Below are 19,145 nucleotides of genomic sequence, written 5' to 3'. Positions count from 1 at the left end.
CCGTGAGGAAACAAGAACACATCCAAGGGAACAACCCAGCCAAGCACAGCACGATGGGACCTCCTATAGGACAGAGAGGAGGAAAAACCCGACTTTTTTCAGAAGCAGCAGCTCATTTTTAAAAAAGAAAAATGTAGGAAGCAGCGCCCGCTGTAGCACGCTCTGGACCGCGCTGTGCTCGCAGCGAGGGGCAGGAGGACGAGGAGAAAATGGCGGCTGGGTCCTCCCGCTCCCCTTAGCCCTGGAGGCGCCGCTCTCTCCCCTCATCTCTATGGCCCCCGGCGCCGCGGTTGGCTGCGGGTGGCGCTCTATCCCCGGGTCGGCGTCTCGGTGGTGGCTGGCGGTGCCGCTCTATGCCGCGGCGGGCCCCGTCTCGGTGGCCGGGCGGAGGGCGGGCCTGGCGGAGCCATGGCGGCCGTGCGGGGCCTGCGGATCTCGGTGAAGGCTGAGGCGGCGGAGTCCCGCGGCCCCGAGCCCGAACCGATGGAAGTAGAAGAAGGCGAGCTGGACGCCATCCCCGTGAGGCGCTCGCTCCGGGAGCTCCTCCCGGTGAGGGACGGGCAGGGGGCGCGAAGGAGGGACCGGCTCCTGAGGGGGGGCAGGGTACGTAGGGGAGGGGGCCTGGGGTGGGATGGGGGGGGGAGGGGAAAAAAGGGGGCGATGTGGGATGTGTGTGGGAGTTTTGGGGGTGTAGTGGGGAGAGGGAGCGGGCAGGGCGTGCTCGGGAGTAAAGGGGGTCGGGAGGGGGGATTTTGGGGGTTGTGGTGGTGTGTGGGGGGTGGCAGGGTGTCCCAGGGCCATGGGGGTAACTGGATGAGGATTGGGGGGGTCGTGAGGGAGTGGGGTGAAGGTGCTGGGGGTGTGGGCTGTATTGAGGAGGTTTTGAGGATTATTTTTTTTTCTGTCCCTGGCTAAGTTCTGCTATGGTCGTGTTTAATACGTAAAAGTGGGTCAGAGTTGATCTAAACTCGTAAGTAGGCTTTTGCTCTGAAAACGCGTGTGGAAAATGTTTTAGAAACTAATCTCTAATTAGCTGATTACCAACATGCCTGAGCTTTTACCAAATACGTGGCCTAAGAGGCAGCACCCTGCTGCTGTACCTCCTTGTGCTCCTTAAATCAACCCTAGACAGTGGTGTTTCTTTTTCCGTTTTTAAAATAACATGCTTATTTTGCTGCTGTCACCCTTGGCACCCTCAGAGAAAGTTTGACTGCGTTACTAAGAAAAGTGTTTAGATTCTGTGTGCACCTTGGTATTTCTAAACTGAGGCTGGCCTACTTTCTAGAAAAAGTCATTTGGCCAAAATAATTCTGTTGTAGCACAACGGTAAACAAAATGTTTACCCTTAGAAATAGCAAGGCAAGACACATTCTTCAAGCCACAAACCTTCACTGGGCAGTGGTTCTGAGGGTGCCAGAATGAAGAAGTCCTATTGTTCCACATGCAAACAATGGAGGGTCACTGGTCCAGGACCTTTGTTGTTTAATGTGGTCTTGTGATTTCAGCAGTCCTCACGGATGGAAATGAGTTTTGTGAGGTGTTGTTTTTTCGCGCCTCATTCTCAGTGTTTACTCTTTTATTTCTAGGCATGTATCAAAATGGTAATGTTTCCTGCTGCTGGTTTTGAAATAATGGTAAAAAATAGACAAACCACTTGTTTAATTGTGGTGGTGGTTTGTCATTCTGACTTCTCTTGAAACTGAAAATTGCAATTTGGAACTTCAGGGGTCAGGTATCTTTACATCACTGTTAAATCTGTGTTTTATAAGGAAATTTTACCTGAAATGAAAATTGTAGTTAGGAAAGGTGTTTGATGACTTCCACTGTATTGCTGAGACAACGTCAAAACCGTAGCAGACACAGATACAGGAACCAGCTACTGCAAAAGGGCAGAGTTCTCATAGTAAAGGAAGTTGGGTTTCTTTGATGTGCTTAACATTCACTGATGTCAGTGAAGTTAAATGCTTGTTTACTTGTCTGTCTAGGGATGTAGCTTGGAGTAAGGATCAAGAAGAGGATGGGTTTCTCTTAGAAATAAAATAGCCAGATATTTGTAGCATAGCAATTAACTTGCTTTTAGTGTTCATTGAGATTTCATTGCTGTTTTGTTTTGTTTCAGGACACTAGTAGGAGGTATGAAAACAAAGCTGGAAGTTTCATTACTGGAATAGATGTAACATCCAAGGTAATTGTTGTCCTGTGTTTCTTCAAAGTGTTTTAGTTACTCCACAGGAAAGGAGGAAAGACTTTGTTTCTTTCCTGAGAGGTGCAGAAGCTTACCCTCATGTTCAGGTTGCTGGCGTTTTTCAATAAGTAGAGAATTGTCCTTGTGTTAGTTATGGTTGGCATCCAGACAGGTATCTCTTGTAAACTGGAAGAATTAATTTTGCAGATAATAAAATAATATTGCAAATATTATTTTTGCAAATAATAAAATAATATTGCAAAGCAAGTGCAATATGAACACTTTGAAACAAGTGAGCTTTTCTTTCTCTTACGTGACTGATAGTATTTCAGTATTCTTAAAAAATTAATTTTACAGGTGGTGTTAGTGCTTGTTTAAAGAGAGATGTATTTTTGAGCAGAGCCTCTGTACATTTGTTAGGAAGAAAAAATATAATCTTACTGTTTCATCATGAAAGCTGAGCATCAGTCCAGGATAGCTTGTTTTCCATGCATCTTGATCCCCGTTATGGTGCTGTATCTCTGTTAAAAGTATGATGTGGCACAGGTATGTTTCAATGAGTTATTTTTGGTTTGTGAAACATACAGATCTCTTCAGAATAAATAGCATTATTAGTAGAGATTGTTGTTGTCTGCATTTTAAATACCTTGTCCTACAGTGTAACCTGTTGGGAATGCTGCTCTGATTCCTGTTTTGACTGCATTGTTTTGCATTTTACAGGAAGCAATTGAGAAAAAGGAACAAAGAGCAAAACGCTTTCATTTCCGAGCTGAGGTGAATCTTGCCCAAAGGAATGTAGCGCTGGATCGGGACATGATGAAGAAAGGTATGAGTTTATCCAGCAGTCAAGAAGGAAAGATCTCTTTGTTTACTTTCTCGCAGGTCCTTGTCCTTATTTATACTATAATATTTCCTGCATTTCCAGAGGTTTTCCCAGATCATTACCAAGAGAAATCACTTTTTTACCATAGTAATATAATATATAGAGACATAGGAATGACTATTTTAGTGCCATTGCTTTTTAAACTACTTCCTAACAGTTATTGTTTCACTCCTTCCTTTAACACTAGAAAAGAAAACATTTCTATGTACCTTATTTACTGTTTGGCAATGGCACCTAGTGTTACTTGTCTGAGATTTGTTTTTCAGACCAGTGCTGCTTTAAGAATCATTAAATCCTTGGAAAAGACCTTGGGCACTGTTTGTGTACGAGCAAAAGACTCCATGTCCTGTGCATAGTGAGATCAGATTCTGTGCTGCACACACAGTGAAGACAGACTGATTGCACGTGTGCTGTTAGACAGCAAGCTGGATGTGTTGGAATATAAGCAGATCAGCTGGGAGATGTGCACAAAACAGATTGGCATTTTTGGCATCCGGTTGGTTCTCAAGGCTTTTTTCCAGCTGGCTGCTAAACCGTGGCCTGCAACAGCTCTCCATCAGATGCATACAAAGCCCTTCCACTTGTACTATATCCTGGTCACAGGCCTAATTAGTATTCTGTCTCGTCAGTACTTCATGGAAGTACTTTGGTAGCATTTAAAAAAGCAAACAAACAAACAAAAAAAAAGGTTGTAAAGCAGTTTGATGTTACTCACTACCTTCAGCTACCAGTGCTTGTAATGTTACAACAACCTTTCTCCATTTTTAATTCTCAATTCAACTTTTGCATTGTGGAATAATAATTCAAGTTTTAGTGTTTTAGAATGGTGTACATCACGCTTTGCTTTTATTAATTTCCCTTTAGCTTATTTAAAATGTCTGTTTTATAAGCCTATATGTTATGAATGTTAAAGCTTGCTCTATAGAAATGAGTGTCTGTTTTGTATCTCTTCATCTTTATAGCAATTCCTAAAGTGAGACTGGACACAATTTACATTTGTGGGGTGGATGAAATGAGTACACAGGACATCTTTGCCTATTTCAAAGAATATCCTCCTGCTCATATAGAGTGGTTAGATGATACATCATGTAAGTAAATGGAATCTTTTGTCTGTTGTTCTTTTATATCAATCATAGCTGTACCTCGGATGTCTTTTTGGCTGTTAAAGTCACTGATCTTTGTCTGTTTCTGTTTCCCTTTCATTGGCCTTAGCCAAAAGAAATTTAGAAGGCAAGAATTAATAGCATATGGTGAAAATCAAGCCCACTGTCTGGATGAGTGTTTAGAAGAAAAAAATGTCATTTAAAAATGACACAACATTTCCATTATTCATATAGCTGATGTATTAGGAGATCAAAAGAAGTGCATTGGTAGCTGGAAGTGTGGCTAGCGACCAGACTGGCAGGGCAGGAGAGTCACCGGTGAGGGATGTGAATTGAGTTTATTTCAAGTGAAAGTGGTACTCTTCAAAATATGATGGTCCGATAAATAGAATTAGAAGCAGTGAGTGAAGCTAAGGTACACAGAGACGGAACAAACTATGTAGCTCTTAGGAAAACGGAATCAAGGAAACATCTGATGTGGGAGGTTTTGTTGACAAACTGAAATTATCAGGAAGGGACAGGATAAAATAGCTTGCCAGTCCTGCAGTGGGAATAATGGTCAAAAATGTTGCTTACATTTTGACATGAATAACATGTCAGCTTGTAAGTGTCACAGAGGCTGATGTTCTGTGAGAAGATTACTGAACTGTATGCAGTTAGGGAAGTCAGTATGGTTTAGGGCTGGGAAGGAGCAGGCTTGTTGCCATATGTGTTTAGGTCATTCTCAGGGAGAAATTAGTGGGTGGAAGAAGGTGGCAGCTGCATGTGATTGACATATATTGGAAAAGGAATGTGAATTCACATTGCAAGGGCTGTTTTAGGGAGTATACGTGCAGTGAGACTACCAGAAAGATGTAAGTTATTGGCAACCATTCTTTCTTTAGTGATACTAAAGACCATATAAGAGCTATTTGCTACAGTTGAGCACTGAATTGTGGAACTGGAAGGCTTTAAGAATGTCTTGTGGCTAGAAATCCTGTAAATTAAATAATAGGACAAAGAAGTAGGAGCTGTTTTATTTATAGGTGTGGCTGAAACATGAAAGTTAATAGTGCAGTTCCCTAGAATGATCATGAAGGAATTGTGTATGAGTGTAAGACAAAAGTTACAGTATACTACAAGATATTAACTTTAAAGACCGTGTGTGTTACAGCTTGATACACTGCCACAAGCTGACAGGACATTTGAAATGCAACGAGCCCTGGGTAGACAATTGCAGTGAAGATCTGTCAGATGAACCTGTGATAATGCATGAACTAGCCAAGTGCACAGCTTAACTTGTGTACCTGAGGCTGCATTTATAAGATTGTCTGTGATCCTTTTTCTTAAATGTTACGTGGGTAAATTGTGTGAAACCAGAGTGAACTTGCAGTACAAAAATACAAGCTTCAGAACTGGAGTGATAGTTTACCCACTTATAATTAAAACACATCAGTTTTAGTGATCAATTTTCATACCGTATTGGAGTTAGCATGCTGATTAGTATAGTATTAGTATATATGTTAGTATAATATACCTTAGTAAAATATTAGTATTACCTAATAGCATTAGATTAGTATAATACCACATTGTTTTGCTTAGCTGCAATATGTGCTGATATGAAAACTATACTTGATGAAAATCTAAAGAAAAAGCAGTGACTTTTCAGCAGAGAGTTGTCATAGCATGACAAAAATTTAATGTTCCCAATTGAATTACATCTCAACATGTTTCGGTCCAAAAGCATTCTGTGTTTCAAACTGGTGAACATAAAATGGTAAATGCTTTGAAAATTTGGAGATGTCAAGAGCAGGTAGGCACGCAAATGAAAAATTATTAGCCAGTTATTGAAGTTAGTATCTGCGTGTTCACCTTGTAAATCCTGGCTGTTCAAGTAATTTCAGAGAGAAGCTCTTATTTGGGGAAACTGTAAATAGTTTTCTTGATATTTGCATACACTTATTGCTGCCATTTCCTGACTTGTTTAATGGTAAAGCAGTAAATGACATTTGTTGTTGTATTTGCACTGAATGCAGCCTGGCAGACAGCTTTTGCTCACAACCTGTTACTAAGCATTTTTCATGCTTTCAATTTCAACACCTACAAAATACTGTTAATTGGCCTAATAAGTTGCAAGTTTTACTTTAGTAGTGTCTCCTGATATGTAAGACATACATGAGACGTACTGAATCACATTGTTAACCTATGCACACTGTAACCTCTTTGAAGTGCTTGAGCAGTCTCTCCTATTTTCCTGTTTTTTGGGAAAGATTAACAGAATTCTGCAGTCGGTTCGAAGGTGCTGTTAATGAAAAAGAAAAAAAAGTGGGGTCAAGTATTAGTTCTTGTGTTGTTTTTGTTGGTTTTGCTTTAATCACATTTGTCTGCTAGCACATCCATGAAATGCACTGGCCCTTATTCAATATCCAAATGTGCTGCGCTAAGGAAGCAATGTCTGATTTATGTGGTTGTGCATTCCAATGGTTTTGGTTTTGATCAGTTGTTGTGCTTTTTGTAATGATGTGAAAGCTGTATGTCCCCCGGGTTGCCAAGTGTGCTAAAGAATATGAATTCCCCTGCAGGAGATATATCTGATTGCTTTTTTGTCATGTCATTATATGACTGTTTCTGAACTGTTAGTAATTTCCTTCCAGTAAGGCAGTGTATGTGACTGCTTGTTGACACAAACTGCATTTTGTTTTTGTATATGTTTCTGTATGTGTGTCATAGGTAATGTGGTCTGGCTTGATGAAGTAACAGCAACACGGGCTCTAATAAATATGAGTTCCTTGCCTGATCAGGAGAAAACAAAAAGCAGAGAAAACAATGAAGAGAAGACAGCTGAAAAAAACAAGAAAGGTAGATGAGATATGCATATATAGACATCATCTAGTTAAATCAATGAAACTTTAAACTTGTGCTTGGGTACTGCGTAATCTAAATTACTGAAGGAGCTTCTATCGTGTAGTTTCAGGTAAATGTATTCTGCCACTTTAAAAAAGGCTTTCATCTTGGAAACCTTTTGAAGAAGCTGCTTCTTAAAAGGTGGGTTGGAGCTAGACCAAAAGCAGTAATTCAGTCGATACTGAACGTGTTAGAGGCAGGGTCATATTCAGATGTGATATTTATAGTGGTACATGTTGCACAGAAATACGTCTGTGTGATGTGCATGCAAAGGCAGTAGAAGGATGGGGATTGTAAGTTTGGGGGAAAAAAACAGGTCTAAAAAAATATCCTGTTTTTGAAACACCACAGTTCATTCCTTTGCTTGATACAGCACCATCTTTTATGTGTACCATTCACACCGATGTGCCAATGTATCACTTCACCACTGTGTATATCATCTCTAAATTTGACCGTTGTACTTTCAAGAAAGAAGCGCACTGAAAGGTCAGTTACAAAAGAGCAAAGCAGCCAACATACAACTAAGTGTTGCGGTAAATCTGGAATCTGAATGCCTTGGTTGCAAATTCATTTTAGAGGTGTAAATAGAAAATCAGGCTTTTGCTACATTAGGACTGTTCTGCTGTTAGGACAATGTGATAAATTGCAGTGGTTCAAAGTACTGTATGGAAGAGAACAAAACAAAGGGGGATATTTTATTTATTAAGTCTTCCACAGATTTTGCTTAAACATGCTATATTAACAGAATGCAAGTGTTTTTGTATTTGCAGTGCTACCAAAAGCCTTTTTATAAAGTATGGATTTTAGGGCTTTGTTAAACTTGTGGATAATTCTAACTCATTCCATTTTCTTCTTGTTGCTTTTCTCTACAATGTAGTGGCTCCTCAACCATCCATGTGACTTTAAAATGTTGATAATGCTTCAAGTAAGACTTGTTACAAAGTTTTTGGAGATTAGCGAATATCTTATTTAAATGCAACATAAATACATGCAGATTAATCTTGTTGACTACCAAGTACATAGTACACCATCATTACAGCGTATCTCAAAATAAAAATTGTGTCATCTAAATTCCTCCTACGTAAACTAATTTACCTGCTCATCTGGAAAAGCGGGATATTGGATAAAGTGCAAACTGTTCAATTACATCTTAAGGTGTGAGCTGCATACAGATATACTGGAGTAATCTGGCTTAGTTACATTCCTTTTTTTTTTTTTTTTTTTGATAGGAATTGGAGGGCTGTTTAGGGAAGCAGGAGGCTAGTCTTTACAGTGAGAAGTTGATCATTTTAAAAAAAAAAAAAAAAAAGCATTTGAATGCTATCCTCAGTAGATGACAATTCATTTTTGAATTTGGCTAGTTTGTCTACCTAAGTTCTCTTTGGAGTCAGTTTGGTTAATTGTGCTTAGTTTTTCCTTTGGACTTGGGTACAGTTGTCAAGATGTTTTTAACTGCTGAGCTCTCTATTACAAGTTATTGAGCCCATTGTCAGATAAGGTTAAGATAAGCAACTCTGCAGTATAAAGGAGGGTGGTTTTTTTTTTTTTTTTTTTTTTTAGTTTTGAGTCTTTTAAGTGCTTTGAGGTCTTTGCAGAAGAAATTAAATTGTTAGGTGTTGATGATTGTCCATATTCACTTTTTTTTTTTTGAGGACTGAAAAAAGTAACAATTTTTCTCACTGTGAGCTAATACATATAATTTTTTTTAAAGTGCTGAAAATCTATGCAAACATCTCAGTATAAGTAGTTCTGGAAGTGTGCACTTTTCTGTCACCTATTCCATGTCAAAATTAAGTCACTAAGTTGTTTTTTTTTTTTCCAGATCTCAGTAAATTTAAGCTTTGGAGTAGCGACCTGATTCATATTGTTAGTATTGGATGCTTGTAGGTACTTGCAGCATTTTAAAAGGAGGCTGAAGGAAATGGGATTTGATAGCCCTTTTGCAGTCTTGCTCTTGCTGATCTCTATCATACTTTGAAATGCAGTACAATTTCATTTGCTTTCAAATAAGTAAATTTATAATCCATGTGTGCTGCTTCAGGCAGTTATCTGTCCAGGGGCTGTCTAGTTAATGTTATGTTATTCATACGTGCTTCAAATTTCTGTAGACGTTCACTGTTCTGATTATTCTCTAGGCTTCACAGAAGAATGGATAACACCTTCAGTTTGATTTCAGAGAATGTAGGTAATAATAATCAAATGCAACTGGAGCACTAAAATGGAGATGTGTTTTTTTCCCCAATTATTTTCCTCTTTAGGAAAACAGGAAGAAAGTTCTGATGATGAGGCAGAAGAAGGAGAGGTAGAGGATGAGCATCCAAGTGATGTTGAGGTCAGTATAGAAAGGGTAAATAATATTATGGAAGTTTGTCTCTACCTTGTGTAAAGTCTTCATAACGTTACAATTTTAACAATTTATACTTACAACCCTCAATTTAATTATCAAAGTTAATTAGATGGGGAAAGGACAGGAAGCTTGTGTATGCTGTTGGTGAGATGAGCATTGTATTAGAGTGGTTTTTGTAAGTAGATTTCGAAGACTGGTAGGGCAGCCAGCATTTAACAGCTAGACTGGCTTCTCTATTTTGCTGTGAGAAGGCAATGAAATAAAAATGATGGAGAGCAATAGGCTTTCAGTATAGAAGGCAGTGCATAAAGAGAAAGAAAGGATTTAGGCTGCCCATAGATATGTGTGGGAATCAGCAAACACATTGATGGTGAGTAAGGAATTTAATCTTCGCTGGTCGAATATATATAATAGGTGTCATTAGTATTTTCTTTAGGAATGGCTCAGTGAACATTCATACAGATGATGGAAGTCTGAATTTTGGTTTATATAAAGCAGATATAAATGGAAAAAAAATGCCTGTAAGTCATTGTTTGAGGGCAAGAGAACCTGATGGTGAAACCTTTTACATAAGAGACAAACAAGTTATTTTTCACTGTTCAAGTTGTGTTATTTATTTTCTACAGTTGAATCAGTAATGTAGTTTCATTTGAAAGGTTATTGAGTATTAATCTGAGATAAGGTTATGAAGAAAGAGATGAAAATATTTTAAATCTTTTGGGCAAGTTATTTTAAAAATTCACAGTAGTGTGTAAAAAAAAAAAAAGTTGCTCTGAACAGAATTTTAAAAGTAACTTACTTAATAATCAGTTGATTGCTTCTCTGTAAGCAATCCATTTTCATTCAACAGTAATTTTATTTTTGAGTCCAAAATACCTTTTTTGCCCCCAAAGTTGGATGCCCTGTCCCAGGTAGAAGAGGATTCTCTCCTGCGTAATGATCTTCGCCCTGCCAATAAACTGGCTAAAGGAAACAAGCTATTCATGAGATTTGCTACTAAAGGTAAATAATCAGCTTAACAAGCATAATGAATTAATTGCTTATTGCAGTTTTGTTGACTAATTAATGACTCAAATACCTGATTTTTATTTGCAAAATTGTTAGTTTTATGCGTATTAATGTAATACCTAATATTTATTAGGTATTAATGTTTTAGAATTGAATATGCATGTAATGTGTGAATTAAATCTAGTTCAAGTTGTATGAAGATTATTATACATAAAATTTTATCTTGTGCTCAGGGCATTCTTCCTGATACAGTAGAATAGGTTTTATGATGACCTTCTCCACAGAGGTAAATTTCACATTTTATAAATATGAAAATCATTTGAGATGTTTATGAGGTATTAGTGGAAATTGTTGCTAAACACAGTTGAGATATTAAATTATATTTATGAATTAAATGAAAGTGCATGTAATTTCTGGGTCATGTAGAAAATGACATATTCATAAAGGAAAGAGAGGTCAGCAATAAGGTAAGTAGAGCCTCCAGCAGTTACAGTGGGATGTAATGCTCTGTTAATTGATACATAGAAACTGAGAGTCCTTGTGAAATTAAGTTTCTGGACACACGTAAAACTGTGTGGCGCTAGGAAAAACTTCAGATGAGGTATCAGCAAAATTTTATCCTTCATGAAGGAAATTGAAGTAATACTGATCTGTAAGACATATTCAGTCTTTCACTCTCTTTGTCTGACTGGATGGTTACTTATTTTTATGCTAGTGTAGTAAGGTATATACTAAGAGGGAAGTATCCCAATAATTTTTCTCTTTCAGATGACAAAAAAGAGCTGGGAGCTGCAAGGCGAAGCCAATATTACATGAAATACGGCAATCCCAATTATGGAGGCATGAAGGGGATTCTTAGTAATTCTTGGTGAGTACAGGATAGAGGAATTGGAACACTTCAAGTGCTCAGACAAGATGGTCCAAAACCGTTCTAACTCGTAGATTTTTTTTTCCCTTTTAGTTTCTGTAAATATTTCTTAAGTATGAATAATTTTTTTGCTAAGTGATAATGAATTTGCAAGAGAAACATTTTGTTGCGAAAGTAAGTAATGTTTATATTCAGAACGTTAATGCAGAACAGATCTCTTAAGTAAATGTATTCATCTGTTATCAGAGTGAGTGATAATTGCACATACTTAATCCAGGACTGAATACAGCTCATTCACCATGCTTTTTCTGTGACAGGAACGTAATTGTTTTTATGGTGTTTCAGGAAACGAAGATACCATTCACGAAGAATCCACCGGGATGTCATAAAGAAGAGGACGCTTATTGGGGATGATGTTGGCTTAACTCCTCCTTATAAACATCGTCATTCAGGTAATTGATGCCAGTACGTAAAAACCTTTAAGAGCTTAACTGGGGAAATGGAGAGCTGGAAAGGACCTTAAATATTGTCTTGTTCTGTACCATGCAGTGCATGAAACTGAGGTGTACTCTGAAAAAATACATCTATAACTAAATAACAATTTAAGGGTTTGCAAAGAATGCCGAAGCAGAAACTTTTTTTCTCCTGTGGTGATTTTCTTTCACTTAGATTATTCTATACTATAGAATATAGTAAAATATTTTGCAAAATACTATCTCTGTAGACCTGTAGAACTGTAAAGACATAATTTTATTGAGTTGTTTATTTACAGGTTTTTTTTTCTGCCTTGATTTTATCTATGATAAATTTCAGCTTACAAGAATCAATATGTTTTGCTACAGGCTTAGTAAATGTTCCTGAGGAGCCTATTGAGGAGGAAGAGGAGGAAGAAGAAGATCAGGATATGGATGAAGATGACAGAGTTGTTGTAGAATACCGTGATGAACTGCAACCTTTCAAACAGTCTCGAGAACGCAGTGCAGCAAGACGATCAAGTGCAAGTGCATCTGATTCTGATGAAATGGACTATGATCTTGAATTGAAAATGATATCAACCCCCTCTCCCAAAAAGAGCATGAAAATGACAATGTATGCAGATGAGGTGGAATCGCAACTGAAAAATATTAGGTAAAAGTTTCCTATTCTTTAAAAGTGTCATTTGAAATTTAGTCAGTGCAGTCAAAGCTTAAAGACAAACTGCTGAAGCCACTATTTTAAATCTTAATGTTTTTTTTGTAGTAGATATTTTAAAGATGAAATGCAAAATACAGAAATGCTTGTATCAGTCTTTTCTTTACAGTTAACATATTGAAAATACAACTTCCTTTGTAGATTTCTGTAACTTAGCATTATGATAATATAAAGCTCAAAGTAGAATCAATGGACGTTTAGGCAAGTAAGCACAATTAACCTCTTGCATTTCATAGCTGGGCCAACCATCCTCATATGTATAATGACAAAAAGTAATTTATATTCATGATGGGTATACTGTTCAAAACTACATACATTGTGGGTAATTGAAATAATTTTAAAATGCATCCCTCTGGTGGTATATTACTATGGTTCATTATAATGAACCATTGTCTTCTAACAATTCTGAGAAATGTTCATTTACTCTGAATTTCAACCCAGAAGCACAGCCTTAGAGATACAAGCTAGATATCTACATATCTGCCTTGTAATGGATTCCGAGGCATTTGTGTGATTATTGTTACATTTCCTTCTGATCCTGACTGAAAATCATACTCGTAAAAGTTTTTAGTATTCTTACCCGTTTCTCAGTAGAGAAATCCCGATAGTACTGTTTTCTATAATCTTACTTACAAGAAGACTTGAGAGCTATGTTAAATATCGTTTTGTTTAAGGGACTTTAAATTATTATTATTTTTTTTTTTTTAGGAATTCTATGCGAGCAGATAGCATAGCAACCAGTAATGTCAAAAACCGGATTGGCAGTAAAGGATCATCGGAGAAAGTTGTAGATGTAAGACTACTGTTAGAAGAAAAACGTCAGCATAATAATGGGCCACGCCAGCAAAACAGCACTGTAAAATCAGGTAATTTGAAACTCTGATGCTGTGCAGAATTCTGACTGGTTTATTAAAATTGATATATAGTCTTTTCACATCTGTCCACTACTGTGACTTAAAAACGTGAGGGAGTTGTGTTCAGCAGCAGTTTCTGCATTTATACAGTTAATTTTTCCTCACTAAGGTACAGAGTTAGGGATTGCTTTGGGGGAAAATGAAGTATATTTAAGTGAGTGACATTTATTTTTATTTAATTTGTTTGCCTGTGTCTATTTTCCTCCACTTTGTCCTTTTTGATTTGCTTAATTGTTGAGGCAGAGATTCTGTATGACTCTATGGGAAACAGCATGAGGGGAGTCATGCACAAATTCAAACTTGAGACACCAGCTACTTACATGAAATATGTATAATGTGAATATGAAGGTATTTTTCAGTTGGCAGTCTTTTTATTTATTTTAAAATTTGTGCTTCATTTACTCTTTTTTTTTTTTTTTTTTTTTGACTCCAGCATGTGTGATTTCAGCTATTTCTGACATACATACTGTCCAGAGGATTATCTGACTGATGGGTGAAAGATACTCTTGTATCAATGTATATAGGAGTTACATTAATGTATATTGTGTTTTGTGTACATTTTGGGCCTCTGACAAGTTGGCATGTAAATCTGTAATTCCTCTTTCCTTCATATTTTTGTTTGAACGTTTTTTAAGACTAGGCACATCAGGCTAAATCAGACAAACTTCAGGATATGAGATTCTTATCATGGATTGTCAGTATATTTAATATTCTTATATTTTTATTTTTATTCTGCAAAATATTAAGCACTATTAGAATTCTAAAGCAAAATACCTATAATCTGAAAAGAATTATTGAAGGCCTAACAGTTATCTTATAGTCATACCTCATGCTGGATACATACATGCTGAGCTGCTGAAGTAAATTCAGCAAGCCATGGAATTACTGCTACGTTTTTGGTCCATGGATAGAATATAACCTGAAAACATTAAATATCAAATGTATTGCCAAGAAAAAAAATAGTGAAATCTGGGTAAATTTTATTGCAGGCATTGCTAAGACTGAAATCTGTGTATGAAAGACTTAATGAAAAGACTATAGAAGAGATTAAAAACAACAACAAACAGGACATCTGTCTAGTTTTGAGTATTACAAAGTGTGCAATGAACACAAAATTAGCTGGCAGAACTTAGGTAAATGCAACATGATTTTTGTCATTTTAATCCCTGAAAATATCCCTAGATGTGCGGCAAAGACTGGGAAAAAGACCCCATTCTCCAGAAGTTAAGCCTCCAAGCAGTACTTCTGCTCCTCGTCGAGAACCGATATCTGATGTACACAGCCGGTTAGGAATCCCCAAACAGGATGTAAAAGGCCTCTACTCTGATACCAGAGAGAAGAAATCAGGTTAGTTGTATGAGGAAAAGGTAAAGTGCAAGTATTTGCAGTATTATATTCAATTTTAAAGAATAAGGGAAATTTCATCTGAAAATTGAGAAGGGTATTTAGATGAATGAAATTAAAGACTTAATTAGTACATGCTTGTTCTGAGCTTTGAAATCTAAATGTTTGCAGGCAGTTTAGCTTAAACTGAGTAAGACAGCAATATTTTTCTGGAGATACAGTTAAGAGTAGAGAAGTACTTTACAACTGTGGTCCAAACAGGGCAGTAAAACAAGTGCAATGAAAGCAATGGTACTTCAGGCTTGTGTGTAGGGTCCTCTGCAAATGGGAACCTGAGTGAACGAGACTGTACTGAAGCTCATATTTTAATTTCAACCACTGCTTCAAGGCACAGCAAGTTCCATACCAGACATTGTGGGAGGAGTACAAGGAATTTAGAGAGATGCAGTAAATTGCTGTCATTTTTAAAGTGCTTGTTTTTTCATCTAATTAGGTAATTTATGGACCCGATTAGGGTCTGCTCCGAAGACGCAAGAAAAGACTTCAGATAAACCTGAAAACTCTGTGACATCTCCAGAGGAGGAGGATTCAGAGCTCCAAAGGGTTTGGGGTGCTCTCATTAAGGAAAAAGAACAGTCTCGACAAAAAAAGAGTCGATTGGATAATTTACCGTCTCTACAAATTGAAATCAGCCGGGAAAGCAGTTCTGGATCAGATACTGAATCATGATTTTACACTTTGATCCTCAAGATTGTGACTGTGCACCGTGGCAAGATTTCTTTTGTCCAAAAGCTGAACACTGGCAAAGACTCTGCAGTGAAGGTTCCAGAAATGTCTCTGTTCCTTTTATACAAAAATAGATGCATATGCCACTCGAAACCTAAAGCAATCATGTTTGTCTGGAGTCTGTGGTTGGCCCTGTGTTACGTAGGGCATTGTCATATATGTTTATTACAGCAAACCTGTAGTTAATTCTAGCCAAACACTTTTCCCTGAGCTCAGAATTTAAAAGAAGAGGCAGAAATACTCTGTATTTTTAAGAAGACCTTTTTGTTCTTAATGTTTTTAACATGGAATCTTTTAACGAGATATTTTACTCAATTCATCCAAAGAACAGGGCATTTCATAGCCAACACCATTGCCTTGCCCTTCTGGCTCTTACCAGCACCTTTCCTCTTAAAGTAATAACAATAATGCTTCCTGGGTAGGCAGCCAGCGAGGATAAAGCATAAAGGGAACGTCATGTTCCCTTCCTTCAAAATACTGAATGTAAATCAAAGTTAAATGTTGCAGTACGGTGAAGTTTTGTGTAGAATCCATACGGCATCACTGCTCTCAAAGAATTCTACTCGTTTGTTTTGGTCATACTGTGTTCTGCTCTAGTAGGGATTGCAGTGTTCAAGACTGCAAAGATGGGTGTTGGAGAGAATCATGCAAATTCCCAAGGGTGCTTTGGTTTTGGTTACATACTGAGAAATGACATTTCTCTCATTTCAGCTGTGTTGTTTTGAAGAAATCTAACAGTTTTAAAACTTACATTTTTATATTTGTGAGAATTTTCCTGTTGGCCATGGTGAAAGCTATAGTGATGTTCTCCTACGTGCTGTCTAACTATACATATATATATAACTGAAAGAAAAGGAAAACTATAGGATCACTGTCCCATGTCAATATTTTTGAATGTTCTTACTATATAGTACATGTGAATGTGCACATGGTTGACTTGTTACATTCAGCTTTTTTATCTGCATACCCTCTCTAGATAGGTGAAACGTTTGATCAGAGTGCAGCTGCATTTTTTCTTCTTCTGTTGCCTATGGCAGATATTTTGATTGCCAATTCTGAATAAGAAATAATGAGAGCACATTGGATTCAGCTGAACGGAACAGGTGGCAAAAACAGTGCTACATGATGACAGTCTGAAAGTGTTTGCATTCTCTTTGTGACTGTTCAGCCTGGAGAAGAGGGTGCTCGGGAGGGATCTTATCAATGTATATAAACACCTGAAGGGAGGATGCAAAGAAGATGGAGCCAGGGTCTTCTCAGGCATGCGCAGTGCTAGGATAAAGGGCAGTGAGCACAAACTGGAACACAAGCGGTTTCCTCTGGACATCAGGAAGCACGTCTGTGCTGTTTGGGTGACAGAGCACTGGAGGTTGCCCAGAGAGATCGTGTCCTCCTTGAAGATCTTCAAAAGCTGATGGGATGTGGTGTGCTCTGGGTGGCCCTGCTGGAGTGAGAGCTTGGACCAGATGACCTCCAGAGGCCCCTTCCAGCATCAGAGATTGTGTGATTCTGTCCATATATCGTAGGTTCTATCAGTCCAAAATGTCTGTGAATATTTCTTCCCCTTTCTGCTTTTTAGCAAACAACTTTTTCTCTCCCTGTGTTCCCCACTTTTTCTTTTTTTAAATGAGTTGGAGTAGGTTTGAAATTTCACAAAAGCAAGGGATCTGCAGTTAACTTTTCTTATTGGCTTTTTTATGGGTAAGAAAGCAGCATGTAAAATGAGAGACTTGAAGTATTATCTAGTGATTGACTGGGCTTCATGTCTTTGTTTCCTTGTTTTGTGTCACCCTTGATTTTATATTTAATTATTGAATATATAAATATGGTTCATAAAAGTACTATGGAGAGTAAATGACTGCAATGTCTGATCACTGTAATAATTCATTTTAATGTGTGCTTTCATTAATATCCCTTCCAGAGCTTTAAAATAGAATCCTACCTTACCCATTTCTCAAGATGCTGTTAAAATTCATTTAACCAGTCTCTTTTTGCCAGTAAACCTTTGTGTTGTGTTACTGCTTTGAATCTATTATGGCCTTTCCTTTTTCTGAAAGGAGAAGGAAGATACCGATCATGCATCTGGTCTATGAAGATAGTCTCCTGTGTTGCTGTGAATCCTTGCATGTTTTTAAGCTCAGTAACTGGCTGTGGTCTGCTGTTAATGTTGCTGATAACCATTGTGTTTCAATGTAAAAATTCATAACTGGAGCCTGGTGAAGGATGGACTAACTGGTTTGAAAGACAGAAGGGGAATGAGTAGAAAGTCTCTTCAGCTGATATGAAAGATTCGAACTAATGGACATGTGAAGGCAAGGAAAGTGGTGTAGGCAATGGCTTGCACTCTTGGAAGAGGAGCCATTAATACTGGTTCTGTCTTCCATGCAGCCGTGAGTATGCCTTAGAAATGCCTCTATGTTAGTAGGGTCTGTTGTGTTTATGGTTTGGGGAGAGGGTTGTGTGTGTTAATGAGACCACAGGAATTTAGCTGCAAGAAAAATAGAGTTTACTGTTGAAGCAACCTACAGAGAGGATTTTTTTTTTCTTTTGGTAACTGAGTGTTTGCCTTGTTTTGGTTTTTGATTATGTACAGAGAAGCCTTGAAAAGGTGTTTGCTGGTGTCAGGAATGCTACCTTTGGTCTTCCTTAGTTACCTGAACATGAATTTCTGTGTTTTGATAATTAAAATTGAGCACTGAATCTTTAGTGAATGTTTTTTTCCTTATCATAGTTAACAAATCTGTTTGTCCTAGAGAGAGATTGCATAGAGAATTGTGTTGTAAGTCCACTTTCTCCTCTTTGTGGTCAGGGAACCACAAGGATTCCACCTTCGAGTGATTTGTTGTAGAAATAAATGTGCTGATGCTGAGAAGTGCAAGCTATGTATTTTACTAGAATCTGCTACTTTTAAAAACTGCAAAAAAATGAGAAGTTGGGCTTTTTTTGCAAGCAAATCCACACCACGGAATAAAAATATAAGTGTTTGAATTTTACATGGCTAGTTACAGGACCACACTAATGCTTCTCATAGAAAGCTTTTCCTGGTATCAAAAATGTGAATTTTGGTGCAGGGTTCACACGAACATATTACACAAAGGGGTTGGTGGTTGCGGGGATTAAGAACATCGTCTTCCTCTGCGTTGTGGGTAATGAGCTTGGCGTTATACGGGCATTTATACAGCTAAGGATCGTCTCTCATTATTTGGACATTCGAGTTACTACATTTTATTTGCTTAACGGGATGTTGTGGTTGGAGTCCTTAAGGTTGTGGCAGCATGACAGGATATGGCAGTTAGAGACCTTCCAATTGCACAAGGTTACAAAGGTTAAAACAGCTTGACAAGACACCCTATGGGTTTGATTAACAAATTTATCACACAATATTTATTACAACCCTGACAACCCCTCCTTTACTGGAACATAAGTAACAAAGGGACGGTAGTGCAGCTTTTCTGAACAAAAACACTGCATCCCCGTCTCCTTGTGTGCAAGAAGAGGTTTTTTTGTTGTTTTCTTTTGTTTTTTGCCACCCCCTTCCACGAGGTCCGTTCCCCTCAGAGCCCACTGCAGAAAATGGCCGCCTCCGCCCCGCCCGCCCGCCCGCCCCCCCGCGGCAGCAGTGGCCCAGCCCAC

At 38.0% G+C, this 19,145-nt stretch overlaps 1 protein-coding gene across 2 annotated transcripts; it reads left to right on the top strand.

Annotated features, from left to right (window-relative positions):
• The first annotated feature begins 162 nt into the window (after nucleotides 1-162).
• Nucleotides 163-18,448, top strand: NCBP3 (nuclear cap binding subunit 3). 2 transcript variants are annotated; one of them, XM_082776127.1, is made up of 13 exons: nucleotides 163-603; nucleotides 2,120-2,185; nucleotides 2,906-3,011; nucleotides 4,031-4,156; nucleotides 6,881-7,009; nucleotides 9,313-9,386; nucleotides 10,295-10,403; nucleotides 11,178-11,277; nucleotides 11,623-11,729; nucleotides 12,120-12,405; nucleotides 13,177-13,334; nucleotides 14,565-14,729; nucleotides 15,220-18,448. In XM_082776127.1, the coding sequence occupies exons 1-13, from the start codon at nucleotides 409-411 to the stop codon at nucleotides 15,453-15,455; spliced, it is 1,857 nt and encodes a 618-aa protein (XP_082632253.1). In that variant the 5' UTR covers nucleotides 163-408; the 3' UTR covers nucleotides 15,456-18,448. The 2 variants fall into 2 exon arrangements, with proteins under 2 accessions (XP_082632253.1, XP_082632254.1); XM_082776128.1 differs by having other exon boundaries at nucleotides 379-549.
• Nucleotides 18,449-19,145: the final 697 nt, after the last annotated feature.

The sequence above is a fragment of the Aythya marila genome (genome assembly GCF_965140915.1).
Source record: "Aythya marila genome assembly, chromosome: 20".
NCBI classification, from domain to species: domain Eukaryota; kingdom Metazoa; phylum Chordata; class Aves; order Anseriformes; family Anatidae; genus Aythya; species Aythya marila.
Note: the sequence above shows the minus strand (reverse complement) of the source record. Positions and strands in the feature narration are given on the sequence as shown.